General features: G+C 40.3%; 1 protein-coding gene across 1 annotated transcript in view; it reads left to right on the plus strand.

Moving 5' to 3' along the window:
- The window catches only part of HSD17B12 (hydroxysteroid 17-beta dehydrogenase 12), a 60,097-nt gene extending 50,937 nt beyond the window's left edge, over window positions 1–9,160 (plus strand). Inside the window, exons 10-11 of the mRNA XM_070931218.1 lie at window positions 7,044–7,193; window positions 7,320–9,160. Of these exons, the coding sequence (XP_070787319.1) occupies window positions 7,044–7,193; window positions 7,320–7,427 (258 nt within the window). The 3' untranslated portion in view covers window positions 7,428–9,160. The remainder of the gene's footprint in view (window positions 1–7,043; window positions 7,194–7,319) is intronic.
- The last annotated feature ends 2,827 nt before the right edge of the window (window positions 9,161–11,987 follow it).

Genomic DNA, 11,987 nt, shown 5'->3' on the forward strand with positions numbered 1-11,987 from the left:
AAGTCCTCTAAGGCTTCAGAGGCTGATGCAGCAAGAAGGCACAAGGCGTTCAATCGAGAGATCGAAAAAGCCGTGAGGAGGGCGGACAGACAGATCATCCCTCAGGAGGCCCTTAATAGGGATAACCATTCCCGCCTTTTTGCATTGCAGCCGTTAGAGCTGCTGGAGGATTTTGACAGCCGGCCAGAATTACAATGGTCGCCAGATGGCGCTAGCGAACACAGGGAGTCTAGTCTGCCCAGCAACAAGGAACCCCTGTTAATTCTGGCCTCTCAGGCTCGTCAGGGAAGTTCTGCCTGGCAACAACCTGTCAGACAGAGACCTGCTCAGGTGGAGGCTTCCTTTACTCCGCTGGCTGCTGGCCTTAGAGCAGAACAGCTGTCTCCAAGTATGGGGGACATAACTGCGGCTGCAATTTCAAAGGGGATAGCAGCTGGTCTTCAGCAGGGACAAAGAGCTGCCTCCCTACATATCTTGCCTTTACAGAATGTGGAGGCTGAAGGATTTGTAAACACCCAGGGATCTTATTCCCCCAGTCATTTTCATCATTCATCAGTGTCTGGGGAGGAGACAGACAGAGATCTAGACTTTTCAGAGGATGAGGGATTACTGCCTGAGCAACCAGCATTTTCAGTACTTTTCAAGCCTGCAAAGTTCAAATCATTGCTGTTTAAGGCCAGGAAGTCAACTAATATGGCTATGGCTCCTGCTTCTATGGATCCTGCCCCAGGTCCTTCTGATATGACAGGCTCTTTATTTTCCGAGCCGGTTAGTGAAGCCAAGGTGGTACCATCTCCTCGCCTTTTCCTGGACGTTGTTAAACGCCAGTGGTCTGCACCAGCGATTGGGCCTAACCCTGGTTCTCTGGATAAGAGGCTGTATAACATTGGCCCAGAGTTATCGCAGGCACTGATCCTGCCTTCAGTTGATGCACCTGTAGCTGCTTTGGCGGTGCAAACAGTTCTCCCCAAGGTGCCCGAGGAAGCTCTCAAACCTGAGGATAGAAAATCTGAACAGATCTTTAAGAAGACACATCAGGCGGCTTCCTGGGCTATCTGGGCCCCATTTGAGCCACTACATGAGGCCACGCTCTGCTTCCTGTCCTACAAGGTGGCCTTCTTGGTGGCCGTAACATCGGCTAGGCGGACCTCGGAGTTGGCAGCGCTTTCCATCAGACAGGACTTTTGTGTGTTCCACCCTAACCGGGTGGTTTTACATTTGGATTCTTCTTTCCTCCCAATGATAAATACATGGTTTTATAGGGCCGAGGAATGAGTCCTTCCTGATTTTTGTCCCTGTTAGGTTCAGCTTGCAGCTTACTCCTAACTTGTTGGTCAGGCAATATCTGTTTCTTTAAGAAACAACTGAGCCATGTAATCAGGGTTTGCTGAGCCCTGTAATTAGGCTACAGTGCATAAATAAGCAGCACAGAGAAGCGTTCCTTCTTCCTGGTTCTTCCTGCTTCTTCCGGATAGATACCTGATTGTATCCTGTTGCTTACTGAGTCTACTATATGGTACTGTATACCAATAGTTACTAAAGTCTGTTTGCTTTGGTAAGGGAAGATACTTACTGGACTGATATTACTGTTTATGACCTTGGACTGTTTTACTTACACCGAGACTGTTATCTATAAAGTATTTTTCTCACACGAGCCGGACGTTTATCTCCTTCCCTGTGTGTTTCTGCTCTGCTCGTTGCACAAGCAACAAATACTTTTTACACACACCCTAACATTGGTTATGGGCCCAGAACGTTCCAGGGCTCTTTAATTTGTTTTTGTGGAAGTGAGAAGTGCAGGCAGTGGGTGTAGTAGTCAAGATGATGGTTTTTGAGCAAGGTACAAGTTATTTTACCATAACCCGGTTGGATGGTACAAACTATGTTACCTGGTCCACAAAATGCTGTCTACTTTTGCGAAAAGAAGGACTGTGGGACATGGTTAATAATCCACCGGACATAACTGCACTGAATGCTGCTGACGAAGAAGATGCCAAAAAGATAGCGAAGTTTCACAGGGACAACGAGCGTGCTTTATGCATCATTGGCCTGACACTGGGAGACCAGCAACTTGTCCATTTCCGAGGCGAAGAGTCTGCTGCGAGGTGTTGGTCAAAGCTAAAGAAGCTCTATGTTCGTGACTCTGTGGGTGTCCATATCTACCTGACACGGAAATTATTTCGCTTACATCTTCAGAAAGGAGGAGACATGATGGCTCACCTGGACTCCATGACAGGGCTTTTCCAGGAGCTACATGAGAAAGACCTTGTGTTTACTGAACTGCAGCAAGTTTATATTATTCTTTCATCGTTGGATGACAGTTATGACTCTTTTGTTTCATCATTAGAAGTATTGTCTAGAGATGAACTAACATTGGCCAGTATAACTGGTAGGTTACTGGATGAGGCCAAACGTAGACAAGAACGAGACCAGTTAAGGATGCAACAGCAACCAAAAGTGGAAGCTGTATATGAGAATGTCAATATTGTTAAACGCTGTTATGCATGTGGGGCTAAGGGGCACATTGCAAAATATTGTAAAAATAAGAAAGTATCTGCTAGAAACTCTGCTAAACCCAGGAAAGGGTGTAATTTAGCAACCAGTTCATCTAATAATATAAAAGATGATTGGTGGGTGATTGATAGCGGTGCCTCTCAATCCATAACAAAAAACAGAAAACTGTTTCTAAACATGAAGAAAAGTACTAAAAAGGTCAAATTAGCTAATGGCTGGAATGTGACTGTAGCTGGGGAGGGACTTGTTCAATGTTCTATTAGTAAGCACCCTTTACCCATGCTTTATATCCCTAGTTTGAAATATAACCTTTTATCTGTAAAGTCATTACTACATTCTGGGTTTACAGTAACTTTTAAAAACAACAAATGTTTGCTGGAATGTGAAGGCACTGTAGTTACTGCAGAATTAGAAAACGACTTATTTGTCATTAGGGATAAGTCATTACTGTTAGTTCAGTCAAAAGCTAAATTTGAAAATGTAAAGCCTCATGATGAATGCTTACATTTACTACATAGAAGGCTTGGTCATCTGAATTTCAGGTTGTTGAATTTGACTGTTAAGCAGTCTAAAGGCATAAAATTAAGGGCTTGCAGCAAATACCTGAACTGTAATACTTGTAACCAGCATAAAAGTAAAGTTACACCTGCAAACCGCTGCAATGGGTTTAAAACAACTAAACCTTTGGAGGTAGTCTTTTTAGACTTAATAGGGCCAAAGAAACCCAGTTTAGGGGGAGCATGCTATATTTTGAGTATAGTTGATCACTTTACCAGATATGGTTTTTGCTACCTTATGAAGTCCAAAAGTGATACGTTCCAATGTATCACAAATTGGCTTCGTTTTGTTGAAAGGAAGCAGAGGTTTAAGGTGAAATGCATTGTAACTGACAATGGAACTGAGTTTACTAACCATCAGTTGGCTAAGTTTTTGAAGGATGCTGGGATACAGCATAAACGTTCTGCCCCTTTTCGGCCAGAACATAATGCATATATAGAAAGAAGAGGCCAGACCCTACAAGCTATGACTAGGACTATGCTGGCTGATGCTTGTTTACCTGATAAATTGTGGGGAGAAGCAATACTATGTGCCAATCATATTTTAAATAATGTAGTGCACTCCTCTACAGGAAAAATTCCTTTTACTTTATGGCACGGGAGGAAGCCTGATTTAAGTTATATACATATTTTTGGTGCACCAGCCTGGGTGCATATACCAGTTAGTCAGAGAAGGAAGGACCAACAGAGAGCAAAGAAAATGATTTTTGTTGGCTATGAGGCTAACCATAGGTCCTATAGGTTCTGGGAAACAGGAACAACAAAAGTTTTGTGTAGCGCTAGTGCTAAATTCCTAGAACATGAAGGCTGGGACAGGTTAGAAAAAGCAGACTATGGTTTTACAGATATTGATGTTAAGATAGACCATATTCCTGATGATAGTTCATCTGAGATGGATGATAAACCATCTATTAAGGTGGAAGAACAGGAACAGGAATTAGGGTTAGGGGAGGATGAACCCAATATACCTGATGTTAGTCCTGTTATGCCTAGACGATCTTCCAGGGACCGGCATCCACCAGATCGCTATAAAGCCACAGTGGTTTGCCAAGTAGATATCGAACCATCCAGTTATCATGATATAAAATTATATCCAGAAAAGGAGCAAAAAGCCTGGCAAGAGGCAATGGATAGAGAAATTGATTCTTTGAAGAGGCTTGGTGTCTATGAAGTTGTAAGAATACCACCAAATGAGAAACTTATAGGCTGTAGGTGGGTCTATAAGGTAAAGAAAAGTGTAGATGGGCTAGTAACCCATAAAGCTCGGCTTGTTGCACAAGGGTTCTCACAGACAGATAGAGACTATGATGAAGTTTTTGCTCCAAGTTTACGAGCGAGCACTTTGAGAACAATGCTTGTTTGGGCAGCTAGAAATAAATGCTCTATTACTCATTTAGATGTCGAAACAGCTTACTTGAACGCTCCGTTAAGGCATACAATATATATGAAGAAACCTCCTGGTTATGATACACAGGATAGAACTGAGTGTTGGAGGCTACAGAAAAGCCTATATGGTTTAAGGCAATCAGGTTACGAGTGGAACCAATGTATAGTGCAGGAATTACATAACATTGGGTTCTATGAGGGCGTAGCAGATAAATGTCTGTTTAAAAAAGAACAGGATGGATGTGTTTCATTCTTGTTACTCTTTACAGACGACATTGCCATAATTACCAGAACTGACGCTGAGGCCAGAGAGATTATCAGTCAGTTGCAAACAAAATTTAAACTTAGAAATCAAGGACTAAATACACTGATATACGTTATCTGAATATTCAGCAATGTGTTAAGGATAACATGATTACATTGGAATACTGCGCATCAGAGGACAATATTGCCGATAATTTTACTAAAGCGCAAGGTGCCATTAAACACACCAATTGTTGTGAAAGATTTGGATTAAGAATCTGAAATGTAACTGATACTACTGTACAATGTATGATTTGGATGTGTATTTTTGTTTCTGTATCTATTGTGTATATTGTCCTGCCCAATGGGGAGAATGTTAGGTTCAGCTTGCAGCTTACTCCTAACTTGTTGGTCAGGCAATATCTGTTTCTTTAAGAAACAACTGAGCCATGTAATCAGGGTTTGCTGAGCCCTGTAATTAGGCTACAGTGCATAAATAAGCAGCACAGAGAAGCGTTCCTTCTTCCTGGTTCTTCCTGCTTCTTCCGGATAGATACCTGATTGTATCCTGTTGCTTACTGAGTCTACTATATGGTACTGTATACCAATAGTTACTAAAGTCTGTTTGCTTTGGTAAGGGAAGATACTTACTGGACTGATATTACTGTTTATGACCTTGGACTGTTTTACTTACACCGAGACTGTTATCTATAAAGTATTTTTCTCACACGAGCCGGACGTTTATCTCCTTCCCTGTGTGTTTCTGCTCTGCTCGTTGCACAAGCAACAAATACTTTTTACACACACCCTAACAGTCCCAATCCAGGGCACCCTCTGGAACAGAAGTGGCACACGCTGGACGTAAAGCGAACGCTCCAGATTTATGTTAAATGAACTTCCTCCTTTAGGAGAACGGAGTCGCTCTTTGTCTCCTTCCAACCTGCCACCTTAGGGGCTAAGGTAACATCCTCTACCCTGGGCCGCTGGATTCGGGCGTGTATCGCCAGATCTTATGAGGTTCAGGCCCTTCCTTTGCCCAAGAGTATTACGGCACACTCCACAAGGAGCGCGGCCACAAGTGTGGAGTGGGCAACGCAGGCCTCTCTGGAAGAGGTTTGTCATGCGGCTACTTGGTCATCCCCGTCGCCCTTTATCAGGCACTATAAACTAGACAGCTATGCCTCGGCTGAGGCGACTTTTGGTAGGCGGGTCCTACAGAGTACGCATACTGATATGGGGGCCTCGGGCCAGGCTGCAGTCCACCGGTAGGGGCACCACCGCTTTGGTATGTCCCATTCCTGGATGCTGCCTCCACTATGACGGAGAAGGAGCGTTGGTCCTACCTGATATGATCCTTCTCGTTGACTGGAGGCAGGATCCAGCCCCTCCCTAGCTTAGGGCTGGCCCTCTGTTCCCCTGGGGATAGCAGCTGGACTGACCACATTGAGTCTATCACTTCATCTTCGCCAAAAGCTGGACCGTTGGCAGAGGGAGTGTCCTCACAGCTTTGACAGACTCAGTCTCATTGACTGATAGACGAGACAACCCATTCCTGAATGCTGCCTCCGCTCAACGAGAAGGATCGTATCAGGTAGGACCAATGCTCCATTTGGGCCTAAAGTTATTTTTTCAGCACTGTCATAATTTCAAATGGTCACTGAACGAAGTGCTTGGTAAGTGAGGACTACCTATATCCGTGATGGCGAACCTATTACACGTGTGCCAGAAATGGCACACAGAGCCCTCTCTGTGGGCATGCACGCCATCGCCAACTCTTCTGGTTTCCGGCCAGCTAGTCTTTGCAGGCACTGGAGTGCTGGAAAACAGCTTGAAAGCAGACCGAAAAAAAGCCAAAAAACAAGCCATTTTGGGGTCTTTTTCAGACCATTTTTCAGGATGTTATTGGCCTGAAAAATGCCTGCAAAACACCTTGAAAACGACCCAAAAAATGCCTTGAAAATGGCCTGAAAAACAGCCTAAAATGGCCCCAAAATGGTCTGAAAACAGCCCCAAAAAATGGCCAAAACTGGCCAAAAGACAGGCATGCGAGTGCCGGCCGATTGGTTTTCGGGTTTCCAGTGCTCTGGCACGTATACATGCACACACATGCACATGCATGCACGTGTGTTCTGGTTTGGGCACTCGGTGCCGAAAAGATTTGCTATCACTGACCTGTATTAACCATATGATTCTTACTATAATATGTTGTCACTATAACAGTTTCTATGTTTAAATTGTTTTATAGCACATGTCTGTTGTAGATATTAAATAAGACTTTAAAACAATATACAGGTACAAACCGTTAGATATAAATTTAATAAAATAATGTTCTTTCCTTTTCAGACTGTTCAACCATATTTTGTCATGACAAAAATGTCTAAACTTCGTAGAACAAATATATATAGACCCACTCCTGAACAATATGTAAAATATTCCCTCAATACGATTGGTCGGGAAACGGTAACTTGTGGATATCCATCTCATGCTTTTGTGGTATGTATATTTAAAGAGAGATTCCAATTTCCAAGTGTGTCTATAACTTGCTTTCATTTATTAATCCATTGATACCTTGGACTTTAACAACTTAGTAACACATCTTTTTCTGCCTCTCTTTCTTAGAAATGGTTTGGAACAAATGTGTTGCCTGAGTGGTATAGCAAAAAAACTATCACAGAAATAGTCTTAAAATCAAGAGCTTACCATTTAAAGAAACTAAAGGAAAACTAAGCTACATTGCCTTGACGAGAACCCTGGTATTTTTAAAATCTACTTGGAAGTATCAAATACTTAGTCCTATGTTATAGTTTTTGTATGGGATATTCTGAGGGAAATTGGAGACTGGCATGAAGAAAATATATATGTACATACCTCAGTGGTGAAATCCAAATTTTTTTATTACTGGTTCTGTGGGCATGGCAGGGGAAGGATACTGCAAAATCCCCATTCCCTCCCCACTCCTGGGGGAAGGATATTGCAAAATTTCCATTCCCACCCCACTCTGGGGCCAGCCAGAGGTGGCATTTGCCGGTTCTCCGAACTTCTCAAAATTTCCGCTACCAGTTCTCCAGAACCTGTCAGAACCCGCTGAACCTGTTTTGTGTTACATAATTATTAAACAATATTTTCAATTAATAGTCTTACTGAAGTGCATTAGTAGTGTTTCAGATAGGTTCATTTTGAGAAATGTGATTGAAATTGAAATATAACAATATGGAATTTGTAACGTCGCTACCAATAATAGAGTCACATTATTCTCTATTTTAACTAAAAATCTGTTATTTCCTCAATTTTGATATTTCAAGAAATATCCCTTATTGAAATTGAGATTTTAAAAATTACAAGATTAGCTATAGGATCTATCTTGTTAACAGGAATGTGAATGTTCATTATGTGATAGTCAGCTTCAAGCATCACAATAATGCTTTATTCCTTACAAAGCTTAAGAATTACAGCTAAATATAATGCTGTCACTGACTTCATATGTTCACAATGTTTTGTTTGTTTTTTACTAACCACAATACTGTAAGTAAAATTGTACTTTGTGTGAACTGTCATAGCAAATATTTTAAAATATTTGCAACAGCAGGCAGGATTTTGATTACCTGCATGTTCTCTTAATATAAACGTTTATGGGTTGGGACCAGGAAGTGCTTTTGAGATTCCATCTCTATAACGAGATGGGGGAGCTCTTTGAGTGATATGAGATGTATTATAGAAGACTGCAACACAAAGGATAATGAGAGAAAGAACATAAGCATGTCTGGACAGCCTGTCTTCTTGCATAAGAATTCTTGTCTCCAGAATTAAAAGAAGTCACTCCAAATGTTGAGAATACATTTAACAAGGATTTGTTAATCCTTCATTGTAACTTATTGAAATGAAAAATCACCTTCTTAAGACTTGTAGTTTTATCTATCTTTACATGAAAATTAAGATTTGGCTTTTTATTTCCTTAAATCTTATTACTTGTATCTTCAGAACAAATAAAATGAAAATACTTTAACATGTTATGGGCTTCCTTCCTTTATTGAAAACTCATTTGCATTCTGAGCTTGGCAAGTATATTCAGTGGAGATTCATGGTAGCTCAACTTTTGCCTGAGTAGGGAAAGAAAAAAGTGCATACTATTATTCCATTTGCTTTGCTTTATTGGGGGCAGTGGTCTTTATCAGTAGGCATACAAATAATAATTTCTGCAAATTAATTTCAGCATGTTTTATAGATGCTACAGACCCTATAACTGAATTCTGAATATTGTTCTTTGAAGAATAATTTAAGATTGATATGAAAGTAAATATGTGTTTAAACGTTATTGTACATAGAAAATGAACAAAAACCGATGCAATGGTGCTGATTGGGAATCAGAAACTGGTTTTGTCCAGAATGGCTGTATTTTTTATTGGAGAATTATTGAAGGACACATGGCAATTTATAGAATATTTGGAAGTATGTAAAATATCTGCTGGCATATAATAATACATATTTAGAATGAAATCTGTAACATTTATGATTAAAATAAAAATTCTCTGAACGTTTTTCTGTTATTTACTTAAGATCACACACACACACACACACACACACACACACACACAGATTGATAGATTGACATAACAGTGGTTGCAAAAGAGATCTAAAGGGTACAGATGGATATGGAAAAAATAAAATTGGGATTTTTTGAGGTTTTCTTTAGAATTGAAGGTAAAATTTATTTTAATTGACAAATACAACACATGAAAACATTGGACTATATTTAGAATTATATCAAAATTATAAAGTAACATTTAAAAAAGTTTTGTACAGAAACTTATTTTAATATAGGCAAATTATCAATTTATCCATGAAAACTATATAACAAGGAAGTGAAGAGAAAGTGCTGATTGTAATAGTACTTTGAATTCACAAAATAAGATTAGATATAAGATTTGTGTTGCAAGAATGCACATTGTGCCACTTGTGACTTGATCACTTGCCTTCTGCAGAATGGATTGCCTGCTGAGATCTTTGGCTCTTCATTACCAACATCTTGGTTTTGTAGCCTGAGTGGATTGGTTTTTTTTTTTTCTTCTCGATCTTGGTTTCCAGTAGATTATTCTTGGCTGTGGACTTGGTAATGTCTTTCAAAATAATAAAAGGTTATTTAGATCAGAATAGTCATGAAATCTCAGAAGAGAAACTAATTCAGTATAAAATTGTGGCTCGGTGACTTTGGGCTAATTATTCTCTCAATAATCTCAATCATCTCACAGGGTTGTTGGTGGAGAGGAAATGGGCGGAGGAAGGAATATTACGTTCACTGCTTTGAATTATTTACAAAATTAATAAGGGTAAATAAAAATGGACAAATGATACAGAAAGCAGGATGCAGGGAATAAAAAAATAATTGTTCTCCTATTTCATCTCTGGTTTCCATACTTCTCCTGGTACTTTTATAGTTACACTGCAAATTCTTTTTGTGTGTGTGTGAATGTCAGTTAAAATAACGGGGCATTTATCCTGGAAAAATCCACAGTCTGGATTGCATCTCTAGCAGCACCAAACAGTCTGAGAAAAGAAAACTGTCAGACTTACCGTATTTATGCATCTCATACAAGTAGTCCTTGACTTCCAACTGTAGTTGATGCCAGAATTATGCTTGTAAGTCATTGCGATCATTGCAGGAACCAGCAAAAAACATTGTATATTGCAGTCATGTGATCACAGAATGCTGCAAACAGCCATAAACGTCAGCCAATTGCTAAGTGCCCCAAATCTGATCACATGACTGTGGGATGCATGGGGCTATCATAACTCTGATAACAGGTGACTGACTACCTCTGGGATGTCAATTGTAACTAGCCAAGGACTACCAGTATGAGAGATTCTATTGCTGTACCTCCATCCTATTGAAGTATTCCCATTAGAACTGATGGATGTGTTCTCTACGTCTAAATTTCTATGATGGAATAGGATTCTCTTTGCTGCAGTTATGATGGCTGGAGATTTTGGGTTATGTTTAACACATCACATAAAAGAAAAATGATCTTTATAGTGAAGGGTGGATAAACGGGGACCTTCAGGCCCATCAAACTCCTGAGACTTTTCTTCTTCTTTGTAGCCCTTAGAATTCCCCGCCTGTAATTAGACCCATTAGAACACGGGTGTCAAACTCGCGGCATGTTGCCATCACAGGATGCATCGCAATGTTTTCCCCCTTCACGGAGCTGGGGTCGACATGGCCTACACATGACGCATCCGGCCCACGACCCGCCAGTTTGACACCCTTGCTTAGATGGCTCTTTTTCACTATTGTAAAGCAGGATATACAATTGTTATTTACCATTTGCCTATTCACTAACATATATTTGCAATAACAAAATGAATACTGAGTCACCTGAGAATACTCGGGAGATAGGCGGCATATATATTCAATAAATAAATTAAATACAGCACTCTTTGGTCACTTACGGACATACAAAGTGGTGAAAATTTTAAGTTATCCCATCGGGCACATACTCATCTATTTTGGTATTTGCTAACTCAATTATAGAACATAAATACCACGAATATTGAGAATCCTCTATATATGAAAAATAAACACAACTTTATCAAATAAACAAAAAACAGTCCCAACTTTATATCACACAAAAAGCCCTAAAATGCTGGCCTAGCTAGTGAGAATCACAGCACATCAGTGCAGAGGGTTTACTGAGAATGCCATTGACTGCAATTCTGGGAACCAGAAAACGACACATGGTGTTAACTAGTGTGTATCTTAACACCCAAGGAATACTTTCTATATTTCCCTACCAGAATTCACTGAAGGGCTGCTTTAATAAGAAATTGTATAATACTAGACTTGCTCATGGAAAATAGGAACATTTATCAACACTTGTTCAGGATTTGTTTACCATTTGCTTACAGAAGCCAATTGTGGGTATGTCCAAGGAAGTTGAAGTATTCTACCATAACACTAGCTCAGGCAAAGTTGAGATACTCTTAATTCCAGCTCTCAGCTTTACCTGCAGTGGACAGTTACAATACTAAAGTTATACAACCCTTTGGCATAAATGATTTAGTTTACAATAACATCACAAACACCTAGGATTTCTCTTTCCTTATCCTGGCAAATGCCAACTTCCATATTTCTGTGGGCTCTATGTGAAGCAGGGTGGGGAGTGGTGGCGGAGCGGATTTCCATTGTTCTAGGTGCATGCTTTTTCAGCTTTGCAGTAAACATTAAGGCCCACAGTGCTGTCAGCTGTTGTGCAATTTTGATACATCACAGGCATTGTGTTGCTGTCTTTGGAG

This window comes from Pituophis catenifer, unplaced genomic scaffold (genome assembly GCF_029215685.1).
Source record: "Pituophis catenifer annectens isolate HBS135680 unplaced genomic scaffold, rPitCat1.0.hap2 SCAF_1, whole genome shotgun sequence".
NCBI classification, from domain to species: Eukaryota; Metazoa; Chordata; class Lepidosauria; order Squamata; family Colubridae; genus Pituophis; species Pituophis catenifer.